Source organism: Antedon mediterranea, chromosome 10 (genome assembly GCF_964355755.1).
Source record: "Antedon mediterranea chromosome 10, ecAntMedi1.1, whole genome shotgun sequence".
Classification (NCBI taxonomy): Eukaryota; Metazoa; Echinodermata; class Crinoidea; order Comatulida; family Antedonidae; genus Antedon; species Antedon mediterranea.
Genome location: NC_092679.1, coordinates 19,801,148 through 19,818,566, shown reverse-complemented (window position 1 = coordinate 19,818,566; position 17,419 = coordinate 19,801,148). Strand labels below are relative to the sequence as shown.

General features: G+C 32.8%; 4 protein-coding genes and 1 long non-coding RNA gene across 7 annotated transcripts; 3 read left to right on the top strand and 2 right to left on the bottom strand.

Annotated features, from left to right (window-relative positions):
• Nucleotides 1-553: 553 nt before the first annotated feature.
• On the bottom strand, nt 554-2,850 carry LOC140060348 (probable RNA-binding protein EIF1AD). The gene is made up of 4 exons (XM_072106510.1): nt 2,301-2,850; nt 2,020-2,128; nt 1,544-1,652; nt 554-1,124 (listed from the first exon to the last, which is right to left on the bottom strand). Exons 1-4 carry the CDS (start codon nt 2,385-2,387, stop codon nt 902-904), a joined length of 528 nt encoding a protein of 175 aa, XP_071962611.1. The 5' UTR covers nt 2,388-2,850; the 3' UTR covers nt 554-901.
• A 196-nt stretch (nt 2,851-3,046) lies between these two features.
• On the top strand, nt 3,047-9,125 carry LOC140060205 (endoplasmic reticulum lectin 1-like). Its single transcript, XM_072106318.1, has 12 exons — nt 3,047-3,093; nt 3,584-3,817; nt 4,227-4,400; nt 4,708-4,785; nt 4,885-4,956; nt 5,360-5,583; nt 6,035-6,155; nt 6,369-6,494; nt 6,740-6,802; nt 7,051-7,157; nt 7,573-7,726; nt 7,903-9,125. The coding sequence occupies exons 2-12, from the start codon at nt 3,686-3,688 to the stop codon at nt 7,972-7,974; spliced, it is 1,323 nt and encodes a 440-aa protein (XP_071962419.1). The 5' UTR covers nt 3,047-3,093; nt 3,584-3,685; the 3' UTR covers nt 7,975-9,125.
• Nucleotides 9,126-9,716: 591 nt separating this feature from the next.
• Nucleotides 9,717-14,016, top strand: LOC140060006 (prostaglandin reductase 2-like). Of its 3 annotated transcripts, none has more exons than XM_072106029.1 (7): nt 9,717-9,850; nt 11,077-11,195; nt 11,454-11,645; nt 12,245-12,415; nt 12,615-12,824; nt 13,301-13,489; nt 13,785-14,016. In XM_072106029.1, exons 1-7 carry the CDS (start codon nt 9,820-9,822, stop codon nt 13,890-13,892), a joined length of 1,020 nt encoding a protein of 339 aa, XP_071962130.1. In that variant the 5' UTR covers nt 9,717-9,819; the 3' UTR covers nt 13,893-14,016. The 3 variants fall into 3 exon arrangements, with proteins under 3 accessions (XP_071962130.1, XP_071962129.1, XP_071962131.1); XM_072106028.1 differs by having other exon boundaries at nt 13,301-13,510; XM_072106030.1 differs by lacking the exon at nt 9,717-9,850 and adding an exon at nt 10,801-10,895 and having other exon boundaries at nt 13,301-13,510.
• A 183-nt stretch (nt 14,017-14,199) lies between these two features.
• Nucleotides 14,200-15,357, top strand: LOC140060765 (signal recognition particle 9 kDa protein-like). Its single transcript, XM_072107107.1, has 3 exons — nt 14,200-14,365; nt 14,773-14,841; nt 15,163-15,357. The coding sequence occupies exons 1-3, from the start codon at nt 14,207-14,209 to the stop codon at nt 15,250-15,252; spliced, it is 318 nt and encodes a 105-aa protein (XP_071963208.1). The 5' UTR covers nt 14,200-14,206; the 3' UTR covers nt 15,253-15,357.
• Nucleotides 15,358-15,918: 561 nt separating this feature from the next.
• LOC140061014 (uncharacterized) lies at nt 15,919-16,885 on the bottom strand. Its single transcript, XR_011847390.1, has 3 exons — nt 16,385-16,885; nt 16,199-16,287; nt 15,919-16,113 (listed from the first exon to the last, which is right to left on the bottom strand). It is a non-coding gene; the product is annotated as an uncharacterized lncRNA (long non-coding RNA).
• Between the last annotated feature and the right edge of the window lie 534 nt (nt 16,886-17,419).

Here is a 17,419-nt window from a genome sequence, read left to right as displayed (position 1 = left end):
AATCGTATGTTATTTAAAAGTAAATCAGTGCAAAGTGGTATGGATTTTTAAAAGGGAAAAATTGCTTTCATAGTAAAACATGTTAGGTAGCACATCACCTTTGTTTCTAAATCCCTTTACTGTTGTTGATTCTGGTATTTAAATATCACCTTTGACCTATTTACACACTTAAATAAATGGAGCAGAACATTGTTTCTTTCTGACCAAATCTTGTTTTGTTTGTTTTCAGTAATATTATTAATGATTATGTTGTTTTTTTTTGTTGGCTTTTTAAAGCTCTGTCTACACTATCAATCAAACTAGTTTGAAAGTGTGATGTGCCCAAATATGGTAGTAATATGACATCGTCATGTCCATATATGAGCACATTACATTTTGTTGTCGCATAAAGTTTGATAGTGTAGACAGCGCTTAAAACTTATTTAGCTCACTTGTGTGCTTATTGGAACTTGTTCAACCATGTAGACTCTGTGGTCTAATGGTTATGATGCCCAACTTGTCAGGTTCAAATCCTATCAGAGGCATTCAATCACACATACAATATAACAACAAATAGCATTCATTCTTATTTTTAATTCATATAGAATCACAATTAATCAAAATCTATTGTTTACTTTAATACTTTACTATGACCCCAATTACACTTACGATTGGGCCAGCCCTAGGTCGTCAGAGTGTAAACACTACATAAAGTTAGGCCGGATTCAGACCTGGACCACCTCTCGAGTAGGTCCACGAGCGGCTTTTATATTTGGGCCGGCTTATGCAGTTAACCATATGACTTGAGACTATTAATCTTCAGGGCCTCGTTTGGAACGAAAGTGTAAATGGGGTCTATGTATTTAATATATAAAAAATTTCTTTTCGCAGTAAAATATTTCTAAGAGGACGGTGTTATGATTTATCTACTTTCGTTATCATCATCCTCATCATCTTCTTCAGATGAACTATCAGAATAATAAACAGCCTTTGGATGATTTGTGTTAATAAACAAATCTGAATCATCATCCTCCTCATCACTGGAGTCATCCTCATCTTTCTCATCCACCTCATCATCTACGATATTTTTCTGTTCTTGCTTGGTAACAATGGTTTCTTCGGTTTTCTTTAAAAATTCAACTGGCCTAGAAAACAAAATTCATTAATTAGTCGAAGGAGTTTTGGTGGTGCCTAAATTTAGGGATTTATTCTAGATACTAAACTATTAGTTGGGTTAGTTTACAAGCAGTACAACAGAACCCCTCCTTTAGGACACTTCTATTAAAGGGACACTTGTGAAACAAAACGATTTTTAACGCTACGGTCACTATTCAGGGATCCCCCTGGGGCACACCTATTTGATTTGTTGTCGAGTCCTGAAATGTCCCTTTAATAGACGTTCTACTAAATAATCATTCTCAATGATGCTGTAATTGTGAGAAACCGCTCACGAGATTCTGACCTCTCTGAATTTGATGTTTCACAAAATTAACCGAGCGCTTTTCTAACTTCATATTCTGTTTCAGCAATCTGTGGTAACTTCTAGTTGCTTTTTCCCACTTACCATTTACCTTCTTTCTGTATATACTTTACTTGTTGCGGGTAAAGTATCCTCACTATTTCAGCTTTCACTTTAAAACCTTCCTCAATTGGTTCAACAATCACAAAATCACCTGAAGAATAACAAATCAGATTACTAATATAATAATATATAGTTCCTGTTCTAAAGCTCTGTCTACACTATCAAACTTAATGTGCCCATATATGCACTAGTTTTGATAGTGTAGACAGACCTTTATAATTTCGATTCATAACTTCCATCTCATTATTTGGAGTTTTATACTATGTTATTTAAACATCTTTGTTTTTAATATAATAGAATTGCTAAATAAATAAACAATCCAAACAGTTAAGGGATTCTGGTAAGCATGACAGAAGAAAGAAGGCTTGGTGGTCCGATTCAAGGTAACACTTTACATCAATCGATTGTTTCTACATTGGATTTGGTACAATCGTTTAATACGGTACAAGATGTCCAACCTCGTTTTATCCACACGTTTTTTCTGAATTTGTTCGGCATGCTTGCTAGGAACTTTTCCTGTCCAGCAGTGACCACTTCATGTAAGTTGTTTCCCCTTCCTGCACAAATCTATAAAGATAAAAATAAAGAAAATGAAAAGTTATTGATGTTTACGTATAAATAATTAGGATTGAGGACTGGTTTAATTCAAAATTCATGTGAAACAAAAATGTAGTACAGTTAAAAATTAAGCCTTTATGTAAACTTTAAATACTTAAACATCGACCTTTAGAAGACGCACCTTCACAATCTGTTGGTTGTCTTCTGGTAGAACAAACTCGTCCAAGACTTCCCTGGTCACATGCTTCCTTTTTGTCGTTTTTGACATTTTAAATTTGTCCGCACACTTATCTACCTCTTTTAGTCTTTTTTAGTTGACAAAATTTGGAATTAAATTTTTTTTTTGGTCTCAATTTTCTGTAAAAATCTATATCAAATAATATATGTGCCTAGGCTAGGGCTAGTACTCAGTATATTGCACAGTTCAACCCTTCTGGCGAAAGTTTTAGTTTAAATTAATTCCTAGGCCTAGATTTCAAAGCTCTTCTCTCCCGTTGGAGATAGCTGTTCCGTTGTTGGAATGTCTAGCCTACAGTGGCTAGCCGAAACAAGTTCTACAAACTTGGCCCCGATGGGGTTTAGAATGCCATAATTGGAGGCAATCAGTGTCGTTATTTTCTTGAAAATATGGAGACGAAATCAATGAAAACTAGAGAGACGAAATTGCAGAAAACGTTAGAAACAGATTGACACATGTTTTCCAAAAGTATCAAAAATTAAAATACAAATTGCACAAGATGGCGCAATTAATTTATTCCGTTTTTGAAAAGTGTTGACGCGTCAACATTTCTTAAAAACAAAACACATCTACCTTTGCAGAATGAAAAAGATTATTGTGTTTCGCGATTATTTTCGATTTAAACGCGTCGTTCTATTGCTATAACGCATACGGGTGGTTGAGTTTGTTATGTGATGTGGCATTTGTGTTGATGGTCGATCTGCTGTGTCGCGACGGTTTTGCAACATAGATTAAGGTCAGATTTTACCTTTAAATTTATATACAGTATTATCAAATTTTTATAGTTTTAATATAATACATATACTAATGCCAAGCGAGATCTAGGCATGTGCCGTTTAACTATGTAGGCCTAGGCTAGGCCTACCTAGAATCTTCTAGCCGGCTAGGCCTCCTAGCGGTATTCCTCCTACTAGCTAGCTAGGGCTACTAGCCTAGAGGGCCTAGATTCTAGTCTAGGAGGACCACACACGCCTCATGCAATAATGTAGATAGGCTCTCTAGGCCGCCTATAGCTAAGCTAGGGGAGTGGTGGTGGTCGGCCTCATTGAGCAGTATGTATAACGTTTTTTTCTTTAAATTGATTGAGCCGTGTCTAGCCCTATTTAATTTATTGATTAATTGATGTTGATAATGATAATCTTGATTGAATCTGTAATGAATATATAGTAGCAATCACTAGGCCTATATTATTATTTATTAATGATTACCTTTTTGTTTATTTTCAGATGCATCATCCATAAGCAATACTGATTTCTTTTAATTGAAAAAGTAGGCCTTTTAATAAATGTCAAATTGGATAATTGTGCAACCTGTATGATAGGCTGAAGATGGCGATATTAAGACGGATTTTTGTACTTATATTCATAGCAATATTAACACAGATAAACATCGGGAAAAGTGACTTTTTATTGGATGATGTTTTGTTTCGTCTTAAGTGGGTAGAGAAACCACAGTCTTTAGTGAGTATGAATGCCTGCCTTGTCTCACTCTCATGGGCATAGCATTCTATCTTTTTACCAAGTTGTATAAATAGGTACTGCATACCAATATACTGTGTCAGTATGTTTGAAAGAGTACACACTGTCGTCAACAAGTGCTTGCGGCACGCTTCCCATTTTCACAGCTATAATAAAATTATGAAATACTATTTGATATCCCTCCCCTATTAAAAAAATCTTGGATCAACCTCTAAATCCTTGCGCTGATGTACCAGAGTTTACTGCTAAAGCTTAACGGAGACTTCAGAGTTCAGAAAAGATGGTTTTAAATCTCAACCTGTTAAATTTGCTATTTGAGGTGTGTTGAAATAAAGATTAAAAATTGTGTATTTTTTTTATAAATATACTTTGTTCTGTTTCATTTTCCTAGGTAGAGGAATTATCGGAAGAAAGTTCAGTTGTTATGACAACATCGGATAAAGAACAATACCGATGTTTTTTCCCAAAAACAGGCAATGATGAGATGAAGAATACAGCTTATAGCGGACCTTCAGCTAAAATTGTTTTAAAACCATTATTTAAACAACAAATATGTGTATATAAGGTATGGAGTAGCCTGTGTGCAATGATAGGTGTAAAGCTCTAGCTTAACTAGTTTGGGCAAAAAAGGTGTGCCCAAATATGGTAGTGATATGATTTCATCATGTCAATATATGGACACATCACATTTTTTGTCACATAAATTGTGATTTTTAATAATATTTAATAATATTTTTTATATTTATTTTAGTTTTTTTAAATTAATTTGTAATTCAGTCTACAGGTTTTATAGATGTTTTTTAATAAAAATAAATACCATTATATATATTATATTATTACTCCCCTTTCAACATTTTTTGTTTTGTTTTTAGATTGAACCATATTGGACATATGAAATGTGCCATGGCAAACATTTACGACAATATCATGAGGAAAAGTTGCCAGGAAATGTAAGAATTCTGCCTTTTATTTTGGAATCACTTACATCAATAGCTTTTAGTATGATTGTATCAATTAATAACAAACACTATTTTATCTTTTTATTTCAGGAAATAAAGTTAGTTGAATATTTTTTAGGCCGATATGAAGCGCCAGCTATCACAGAGAGTGTTCCAAAATCGGTAAAAAATTCAGAGTATTTGTTATTATTGAGTATAATAATTCATTTTTATATAGCGCATATAAGCAGGCTCTCAATGCGCATTATTCCCACAGACATTTTTTAGATCATGCATGTATAGAAACATACTTCCATAATAATGCAGCTAGTAATCAACACAAAGTTGTGTCTTGATCTAACCGGTACCCATTTTATACACCTGGGTGAAGAGAGGCAAATGTACAGTAAGTAAAGGTGTCTTGCCTAAGGATACAAGCAAAGCGGCGGGAGTTGGATTTGAACCACGATCAGTAAACCAGCGTCCAACACACTGCGCCACACGTCTTCTGCGTGAAAAAAAAACAAAACCTATTCCTTAACTTTTTTCTACAAATATCACTACATGTTAAAAAAATACTTTACAGATCCCAACAAAAAAGATTGATGGAAAAGATATGCCATACTACGAAGTACTATTTTCAAATGGCACACTATGCGACATCAAGCCCAAGAAAGCGCGGTTAACGCGACTACGTTATGTTTGTGATCCTCTTGCTCGCAATGAGCTGGCTAACATTGAAGAGGTCAGCACGTGTGAATATGAGGGTCTTGTACTATCGCCAACCTTGTGTTCTCATCCACAATATAAGTAAGTGTGTTTATCGTACACGTTGAGTCATTTTCAATGTAAGTTAAATACCCATTCCCTACGTTTTTTAGATCTAATTTAAGGTCACAAACTACATTTAATGTAAAAATATATACTATATGGTATTAGCGGATTCTGGCGAAAACAGAAAGACAATTAGTGCAGCAACTAGACAACATCAGGCTAGGCCTAAAGACTATCCACAAGAGGACATTCAATGCGAGCTACTTAGGTAGTGCATTGTTTCTCTCGTTTTATCATAATTTACCATAATACATTTAGGACAAACAATGACCTTGTTTAATGTTTTGAAAGTAATATGTATGTATTATTTTTACAAAACGTCTTTAAGTTAGGGATCTTAATGGGAGACATGTTGAGATTCCTCCGCCACCAAAATATCATGGATCTTTCTTCCTTTATATCAAAATAACTCTTATTTACTTTACAGAATTAAAGAAGTTCCAGAGAATCATATCAAATGCCAGCCACTCGCTGGTTCTCCTATAAAACCAGCTGGATTTAAGAGGCTAAATGACGCAAACAGTCAAAATCAATACTCGCCTATTACGGTAAGTTTGCTTTATTACATAATGACAATTAAATTCATGGTCTCTCCTTTGATTTTGTACTATGATGTCATAAAGGAAATACTGAATAAAAAGAATTAGGTTGAGCATTATATATTATTATTATATCATATATTGGCACTTTGTATAGTAGAGTATTTAATGCATTACATATCCATAACTACTAAAAAAAAAATTAATTTCTGTATTTAACAGCCTCCTAAGGAGAGCACGACAAAAAGAACTACAGAGGAAATGCCAGCCACAGTGCAACCACTACCAAAAATAGACACATCCGTTCTGAAAGCATTCTTCAAAGGGGAATACTGTCTATCAGGAGGGGTAAGGTTTAAGATTACAGCATTTTACTATCCAGAGGAGATGTTTGTAAACGAAAAAAACATTTAGAAATACATTGTAACTTTGTAAACAAATAATTCTTCCCTCATTGTTGGTTTAAAACTATCGAGGGGGCTATAGTTAAATAGTTACTGGGTGGCAATTATCGAGGGGGCTATAGTTAAATAGTTACTGGGTGACAATTATTGCTTACCAGATTCTTGATAGTTATTTTCTGATATTTGCAGGGTGGTAGAAGCTGGTGGATGTACACATTTTGTTATGGGAAATTTGTACAGCAATATCATGAGGTAAGCGTCCTTTCTGATGATCAAATATATTTAAATGGTAGGAATGAGGCTTTACATGAATTTTTTACAACCTTATCTGTAACAAATTCCTTCAACACTTTTTTACAATTATTCCTTTTTCTATGTCACCAGAATATTGAACATATGTATGTTTATGAATTGCAAATGCATGCAACATACTGTACAGCTGTTATAAGTAATTGAACAATTTTTATTAATATAATTAATTAATTTAATATTCTTTTCAGGAAAGAACAGGTGTTCGCTCAAGCACAATAACGCTAGGAACTTGGAATACAGTTGAACATATAAAATGGTATCATTCATCAAAAAGATTAAAAACACAAAACCCAGCGTAAGCAAACTGCAAAATCACTGTTATTGATTTTGATGATTTAGATTATTGGTTTAATGATATATCAATTTATCAGTCTGTTAGTTATTTAAGTTGGGTTGATTTATTTATTTGTTGATTGATTTGTGGATTGATTTATTTATTGGTTGATTGATTTATAGTTGAATTGATTAATGTATTGGTTTTTTTATTTTGGTGGATTGATTTATTGGTTGATTGATTAATTTATTGATTGATTTATTGGTGAATTGATTTATTGGTTGATTGATTGATTGATTTATTAGTGGATTGATTTATTGATTAATTTATTTATTGGTGAATTGATTTATTAGTTGATTGATTATTGGTGAATTGATTTATTGATTGATTCATTTATTAGTTTAGTGGTAGTTTAATTTCTTTCTTTCTCCTGTAGAATCATCAGTCAGTTTTATGGCAATGGTGATATATGTGACCTTACTGGTAAAGCAAGACAGGTTCAAGTTAGGTTAAAATGTAAAGAAACACTCAAACTGCCTGCCGTCTCATTATCACTACAAGAACCATTGACATGTGATTATATTTTAACAGTAAGTTTACCACTTATTTTACCGACTAATCCCATGTCATGAAAAGCATTGTCGTGTTATATTTCTGAATCCGACATATCTATCAAACATTTTTTATGCAATATTTAATAATAAATTTGTATATTAATAAGAATACAATAATAACAATAATGTTTTTATATCTTCTTATTTTACAGATTGAGTCTTCCATTTTTTGCCCGTTATTATCAACAGTTGATGTCAATGGATTGTTTAATTATTCACCATAATTTCTTAGTATTTCAACCAATACATTTCACCTAAACCTAATAAAACAATTTCACCTAATAAACAATAATGTGTATTATAGGATCATTTTTTATTATTGTTATACTGTACATTACAAACCGTTAAAGATGTATTGTCCCCCTGAAAAAATAATTATTTACAAATTCTTTGTTGAATCTGCCATTTTAATGTCACATAATAGTTATCCACTTTGACCAAAAATTGGATGGAAAAAAACATTTACCTGAAAAACTGTAATTCAAAGCAAAAAGTAGCCAAATTGGCTGCCAGCCAAATGGGTTTTTGATTAAATTTAACCATATATTTTGTCATTTTATATGTGAAAGCTTTTTTTTTTTCCTACGAAAGTGATTAACTATATTACAACTTTGAAATGACATATTCAAAGTCTGATTTAATTAATCTTGATATTTTTATGGTGACAATAAATCTTTAACATCTAGATTTCTCTATACAGCCACCTAATCCATGTTTGGAAATATCCATATTTCATAGTACAACTTATGTTGTTAACATCATGTTAATCTGCTTATGATTGTAAAGAATTTGTTTAGTTTGTTTGTTGCATCAATGTTACTGTAAATATGAACTGTACTTGATTTGTGGAAGGCTGTAAATTGATTGTGCAAAACAACCATGTTTCTTTACCGGTGTGGTTACCTTTCCGAATCAATTGTCGTATTCGATTTAGACTTTCACCGTTGAGTACAGTTTTTCCGTTGAGTACTTCTTTAACGGAGTATTTTGAGCGTTGAGATTGTTCTTAACAAAAAAGCTTTCGTTGTCAACGTTTTCTATTCGAATGACTTTCTGTTGAGCACAAATTTACAATTCGAATACAAAAAGTACTCAACGAATCTTTACGTTGACAACGAAAGTTCCCAATCGAATACGACAATTGTTTAATTGACCTTTGACCTGTTAAATATGATAAAATTAGTCTGATGAAAACTTTTTGCATTTTTATTCTTATCGTTTATAGTTTACAAATTAACCATGGAGCAACAAAATAAGATAATTATTTTGTTGCTCCATCATTTAATTTTTGGCAATAATATATTTTTTCTACAGCTATTAATTGTATTTCAATATAAAATAGAAGATTAGATTATCACATTCAATATGCTATATATGTGTCATTTATTTCATAATGGAAAAGAGATTCATAATTCATTCATCTTTTATCATCATTTTTTATTACATTGTGATTATTTGATAAAGTAAACTTTAACATTCATTATTAATTAATTACTGTTATAAGAAATAAATAATAAATAATAATTAACAATATGTAAACATTTTTAAAAAAACTCATAATATTGGGTTTCATATTTAACACAGGTCAAATTTATCAAGGAGTCTAAACAATATTTTATTTTGATATTATTTAACTGCCATAAATTAGGTTTATTGTAAATAACTTAATTTAAATTATGTTTGACAATTGACATGAGGCCCCAACAAGAACAATGTTAAGTAATTTAATTTTTCTATTTAAACATTTGAAAAACTAGTGAATAAATGATATTTTAATCTGTATAATGTGTTTGTCTTCAAATGTTTTATACCGTGTATAAACAATGGACAAACTTATTTCTCCATGGTATAAATGAGAAAAGCAGAAGGGGAGGAGCAAGCTCCAGTCGTCTGCGTCTGAAAATCTGTGTCAACCAATCAGATCGGGTTTTCTGGATAGTCACGTGTCTGTGAAACAGTAGCTGGGGTTTTCCCTTTTTATCGCTCTACTACTCTCTACACTTACTTTACTAGGCTTAGGCCATATACTTTTCCTAAATACAGCACTTAAAACAGTATTTAAATTAATTATGAAGCGTGTCATCCTTGCAGGTCGTCCAGGTAATGTATTTGGAATAATAATATATAGCCTAGTACTAAGCCTCTTTTGAGGTGTTTATAGCCTATGACCGGTTGGGCCGCCGACAAGTTGAGCCGCCGGTGATTTCTATGAAACGCCCAGTGCATGCGTCTTTTACGACATTTCGCGTAGTGATTAGGATGGTGTCCTAGTAGCCTACACAAGTTCATGGTCTTGGTTTATTGGTCATGAAAATAAATAATATATAATTACATATTACAATTAACAACACAGCAAAGGAAAGTAGTAATATTTAATAATTTAATTGTTTTAATCTTTCGAGGAAAAAATTCAGTGCACTCATAATTTTTCTCGCATGTAGGCCTACTACCACGTAAAGCTTTACGTGGTAGTAGGCACACGCGAGAAAAATTAAGTCACGTTGTCTCTCAGGACTAATTAATAGAGTATTAACATTCTTCGAATGAGGTTAAATAAATATTTTTTTTATTTACTAATCTTTTAATATAATATTTTATTGAATTTTACAATGTTAATACACAAAATATTTTACTAAAAAACGTGATTTTATGTAATTATTTTACCGAAAAATGGAGTAAGCCTAGTTCATACAACTGCCGACTGAGGGGCAACATGTTTACGTCATTTTTGGCTAAAAACGATCACTTTCGGTGATGTTTTATAATTTGGAATCTACAAGCAAGATTTTCATAATTATTTAAATATAATATTTAATAATATATATACTAAAAACCATGATATATAAACTTTTGAATGTACATCGTTATCCCTAATATAAATAGAACGAGCACCGGCGAAAGTTAGCATTTGGCGTTCCATAGAAAATAACGTTTTTCTGGCGGCGGCTCAACTTGTCGGCGGCTCAACTTGGCCTAATCCGGCTTAGGTAATATCAGGCTCTAGGCTCTCTCCAAAAAGAAATGTAAGTAGGTTGTCAACAAGGCAAGCTAGGCCTTTGAGGAGAGTGAGTGATGATGGGTGGTGTGAATAACTCTACCTAGAGCTAGGCCTAAGTTACACGTTATGTGGCTTTTAGAAAGGATTGTAGGTATCATATTTGAAGCCTTGTTAATTCACAAATTTGGTTGATTTATCTTTTATACTTTATCTCTGAAGCTCACTAAAATAAGTGTACAACAACAGAGTCTCAGAGAGGGGATATTTTGTTTTTATTATAAACAATAGTAATAGATTGATATATTTTCTTTTTTTTTCATTTCTTTAGGAGTTGATAAATTGCCATCGGTAAACAACTTTGCAGTGGAGGACTGTACATGCCCAGTGGACATTGCTGACGGTCATGTGTTGTCAAAGACGCTATATCTCTCAGTAGATCCTTATATGGTAATAATGTAAACCTAAATTTGAACAGCTTTCGACTTGAGACAACTGGTGAACTACGACCTGCCCATTGATGTGCTTGATTGCACATAATGAATTAAACAACTATACTTGTTCCTAGGTCATCGGAAATCGAAATCTATGAATAACCGCTTTAAACCAATACGCTTCAAATAAAATATGGAATCAGATTTCTTACAATACATTTTTTTTTCAAATCATTTTTTTTTATGTATTTTTCTATTATTTTTATATTTTCAGAGATGTAGAATGAATGAAGATTCTGGAGCTGATTATTTAGAGGCATGGAAACTGGGTGAAGCCATTACTGGAGGAGGGGTAGGAGTAGTTGTGACGAGTAGATGTTCTAACTTGTCTGTTGGAGATGTTGTGGAATCTTTCAATTGGCCATGGCAACACTATGTGGAATTTCCTGGCAACAAAGTGCAAAAGGTTTATAGGTATCATATTTCTATTGGTCAATGTTGTTCGTTAAAAATCACTATTTTGATATTTAATCAATTACATGATCATACTTTGGGTACTGGTACAAGTTATGTCTACACTATTAAACTTTATGTTTAAAAAAATTGATGTGCCTATATATGGACATGATGATGTCATATCATTACCATATTTGGACACATCACACTTTATTTGTCATAAATAGACAGACCTTTACAGGGAGCTTATGACAACATCAGTGGAAGATCAAATTACAGTAAAATCCCTATTCCTTTGTACACAAATATAAATAAAGAGGCATTTTTTAAACAATTTTGAAAAATGTTGCACTTTTTTCACTTTCTAGGGAGTCACCGGATATGGTATTACATTGGTAAAACTACCTAACTACTGAAAAAAAGTCTGCCTGGCTTTTATAGCAGAATTTTGCCAAATTGTGTATTTGCAATTTTAAGATAAATTCATGTTTTTTTGTCGTGATTTCTGTTACACATATTTGTTTTATGTACATTTAATCAGGTATTATATTTCAAATTCATGCCTGCACCTTAACTTTAAGCCTAAAGATTATATTGTTATTCTTTTAGGTAGATCCATCAATAGTAGATGGTCGATGTTCTCTATTCCTTGGTGCTGTTGGAATGCCAGGGTTAACATCCTTATTTGGAATACAGGAGAAGGGGAATGTAAAATCTGGGGGAAAGCAAACGATGGTGGTCAGTGGGGCTGCAGGAGCCTGTGGCAGTTTAGCTGGACAGGTACAATATGTGTCTTGTAAATACAGTTGGTCAAACAATTATTTTATTTCTATCTGGTATTTAAAGATCTAGTTTGTATAAAGCTCTGTCTACACTATTAAACTAGTTTGACAAAAAAAGTGTGATGTGCCCAAATATTTTATATTTTAAATAATTATTTGCCCAAATGGTTAATCAAACTTATCTCCTTATTGTGTAGATTGCGATGCTGAAAGGTTGTGAAAAGGTTGTAGGTATCTGTGGATCTGACGCCAAATGTAACTATCTTACAGAAGAATTGAAGTTCCACGCTGCCATCAACTACAAAACTGAAGACGTCGGAAAATGTTTGGAGAATGTGGCAAGTGAAGGAGTTGATGTTTATTTTGATAATGTCGGGGGCGATATAAGCAATACTGTTATTCATCAGGTATGTAAATGTAATGTTATTTGGTGTCAGTTGAGGACATTTAGGTTAGTAATGAGAACAAAACATTATAAAATAAGTAATAAATGTCATAAAATATTTTCATGAGTTGACTGGTGGACTGGTCTATTTAATACCAATAAAATATATTTAACATTCAATGCATAATGAATGAAGAAAAAATAGAGTGCACTATATAAGCATATCAACGGTTTCAGCAAGCCACTTCTTTGGCTTAACGGTATAGACTTTAACTTGTGCAAGGAAGCCTATTGGTTCAAAACCCTTACTCGATTTTTTGTTATGATTAAGAGACTATTTACATGGTTATTGTTCAGTTAAAAAATACTGTAGCATCTGACTTACAATCTCTCGGATTCCCAGAGAAAGTACTTGGACAAATTTCGCAGCCTGTTAGTAATGTGGATCAGTGGTGAACCAAGGTGATCTGATAGTTGTTTATTTTTTTAACTTCTCAGATGAACCCTGAATCTCGTGTAATTCTTTGCGGTCAAATTTCTCAATACAACAAAGATGTTCCATACCCACCACCGCTCCCTGAAAATATTCAGGAGATACTGCGTACAAAGAACATCACCAGAGAGCGCTATCTTGTCCTCAACTATCAAGACAAATTCCTAGAGGGAATTATGCAGTTGGCAAGTTGGGTAAAATCAGGACAATTAAAGGTAACTTCCCCCCTCCCCCAGAGTTCTGTATATTTATAATTGTTACTAGCAGTACTTTTAAATGAACACTGATAATTTCTATTTGTAGTATGGCATATACTTATAATTTCTTTCGTCAAAGAAAATTCAAATTTGGTCTAATTTCAATCTTAGGCCGGCAATATTGTTATTTTTATTCAGATTTAATGGTCCTTCTTCGGAAATTCACGTAAGAATTCATCGCTCAAACAAAAATAAATCAAATATTTTTTTATAATTAAATTGTTTGTTTCAGGTAAAAGAATCTGTTGTAAATGAAATAGAGAATTGTGGAGCTGCATTTGTATCAATGATGACGGGAGGAAATATCGGCAAACAGATTGTACATGTAGCAGATCTATGATGCTATTCTTCTTCAATATTCATGCTATAAAATAAGAATAAAATATTATATAATTTTACATTTATATATAATAGGCAGAGGGATTTTTGAAATAAAACTATACATACAAATATTTTGATTTGTGTTATTTAAGTTTCGTTACTTTCAATTAAAATAATAAAGAAATATCCAAAAGAGTTCATTTTTCAAGTTTTAATAAATTATACGAACCCCCTAAGTTCCCAAGAATTCGTATTTCCAGATATAGACTTCCTGCGCCAGACAAGTAGAACATGCACGACTTACCAATATGGTATATTTTATATACCTGAAGTATGATAAGGCATGTTTTAGCGTTTGTATTTTTGTGCGTCGTGGAAAGTGGTAGGGCTTGTATATTTTTAACGTATTGTATTAAAACAATGCCATATTTAACATCATGGGACGAATTTTCAAAGGCAGCTGAACGATTGTACCTTTCAGATCCTTCAAAAGTGAGTATTTTTAATAGTAGAGTTGATTTTAAGTCGAATAAATACAGCTAAAACGCCTAGGCCTACTTAAGAGAACTACCAGCTGTCGACGAATCGATCAGACAGGGAAAGTATAGCTTCTACCATGGTTCATGCAATGCTGAATTGGCCAATTCATTGCCTAGGCCTAGCTCTCTTTTTCGTTTGTTCTAATTAGGTCTAAGCCTAGATAATGTTTTTTAAAAGAAGTAAAGGAATGGCCTAGCTAGTTCGTAGTACAGAAAACTTAATTTCTACATTAATGTTATTTAGGCCTAAAACTAAATTAATGAATTTCTAATTATACTGTATACTTATATACAACGGTCATTATACTACTACTAAATATCTCAGACCCATAGTAATGAAGTAAAACCATTCTTTTTTAGGCTAGAGTGGTATTAAAATACAGGCACTGTGATGGAACAATGAAAATAAAGGTTACTGACGACGTAAGAGTAAGTGATTTCTTGCAGGCTTTTAATTTAAAAAAAGGGGTGGACTTTTTATTTAGCCCCTAGAAGACTACTTCCTGAACGTATTGATTGGTGCATATTAGGTGTGAAAGTGCATTAGGTGCAGAAATATAACCATAACTTCGTGGAAATAAAATGGGATGAAGGTGGATTAGCAGGGATAAGATCCTTCCTATATAATAATATAAAAAGGGGATCCGCCCTGATAAGAGAGACCAGTTCAAAACTATGTAGAGATATTATATTAAACAGATTTATTGCAATAAGATAAACATGTTACTAAACTTTAACTTTATTGTACAGTGTTTACAGTACAAGACAGAACATGCACAAGATATGAAGAAACTAGAGAAGTTTAACAGTACACTAATGAGGCATATGGTGTCCAAATGAAGAGACTGGACATGTTAAACTTAATGAAGGACGATTACTGTGCTACTGGATGCTTTTGTACAATGTATATTTTATTGTGTGATCATTGGCGAGATAATAAAATGTAAATTTGATATGTGTATTTGTAATGTTTGACGCAGTTAAAGATGTATATAAAATAAAAAATATTTTGAAGAAATACCAAAAAATAAGTTCGATCAAAACATACCTCATCATGCAACGATTAATGTAAACTTTGGCTCGAATTTGACTTAAACTTTATCAGAGTAATATGGTGATATGGTGGCCAATTTAAAACTATAAAAATAATTATTTTCCTTCAACAATGAAAAGCTTCCCTGGGCATTTTGTTCAGGTGGGTTTTCGAGAGGGACCCATATATTTTTATAAAGAATAAAGAAAGAAGTTAGAAGGAAACAAACCATCCCGCCATAACCAGACAAATGGAAAGCGTCGTTGGAAGATTCAAAATATCGGAAAATATGTTGGGAGCTGGCCAACATATATAATTTTAAGAAATCATTGGCCAAAAATGTTTGTTTAAAGTGCTGTTGTCGTCGGTTAGTAGGGGTGGAAAGTTCCTTGGGGCTCTAGTCGGTCGTCGGTAATATTACGTACAACAGGCATATACAGAAGAGAAAACAAAATTAGTTTATTTTATAAATATTTTATTTACAGAGCATAGTATGAAAATAAACAACTCAAAATTATATATACACATTCAACTATACATTTGCTCTTTGTAAGTCCGCACACGTCGACAAGAAAGTTATATAATCGAATCGTACGCGATTGCGTCTTTTGTTGGATAACGAAAGTAAGATACACAGTTGGAGGCGGCTTGAAAGATGGTCTTGCTTGCTGTAAAAAAAGAAAAAAAAGGCGGTTAAAAAAGTGAACAAAGTAGGCCTAGGAAAAAGCGTTACGTGAAGTGGGAAATACGTACCATGATGTTATATAATGCTTTAACAAAAATGAAATCAATTGGTAGTTGAGAATCCGAACATCGGCCAGGCGAAGAGGAGAAAATAAAACCTGCAAGATAAGATAGCAAAAAGCATAAAAAAAACCTTAAAAAACCCTTTGAGCCACATCGTAATTTTAAGCGGCAATTCGGCGGTAAAACACTTACTGAAAATATAATATATAAATAACCGATGTAGTCCGCTAGATGATCAATCGTAAAATTTGGTTTAAGGTTACAAGTCGACCACCGGCTTTACGTCCATGGTGGTGTCGACAACTTTCGTTGGTATCGTTTTGAGCAGACTGCTTCTGGATTCGCATAAAGTAGACGAAAATCAACTAAAATGAATGAAATAAAAAGTTACAAGCCGAGCCGCCTTGGCACGACCAGCTGCGTGCGTGTCACAGCTGGTGGAGTAGATGTTGTACTGTGCAATTATTGTACGTTTACACACCCTTTTATAGTGCTTTACACCTGTACATGCGGGTGGTATGCACAGGTGGTGCATATGCAAAATACAGGAAATTGACGTGACCAGTCGGTTCAGTGGGGTTTTAGACTTTACTAAACAGTAATTCACATTGACTATTATTATTAAGGATGACATATCTCATTCCGCGTTATTTTTATATATTATATAATTAAAGAAAATCTTTCACTGTTACCTAAATTATGTCTATCACCTACCCAACCTAAAAAAAATCGTTATTACTGTACACCCAACTTAACAACATCGCGCCGATACAATTTCCACATATTCTAGCGATGATGGCGGCTAATGAATACATCATTGTATACTTCACAATTTAATTCATTAATAATAAAAATAGTTTTATATAAAACAAATTATATATCAACGTACTAAAAAAACAAGTACTAAGTTGCTTATATAAGTTTCGCACGGTACTAATATAGTGAGGGCGACAAACTGGTATAACAGGATAAGTTATTACTCTCTGTATAATTATACTAGTATAATAATAGTAGAATGATAGGATAGGTCATATTTACAAACTGGACAAATACAAGTAAAAAGTTAAATATAATTTAGTTTTTATTTCAAATATTAAATGTGGTTAATTACTGCTGGGGGTATTATACCTGGTTACTATGGGGAAGATGTATATAGTTTATTGATACAGTAATACATGAATGAATAGTAGCACTAGTAAGGTTTATTATACTCATATTCATAATAAT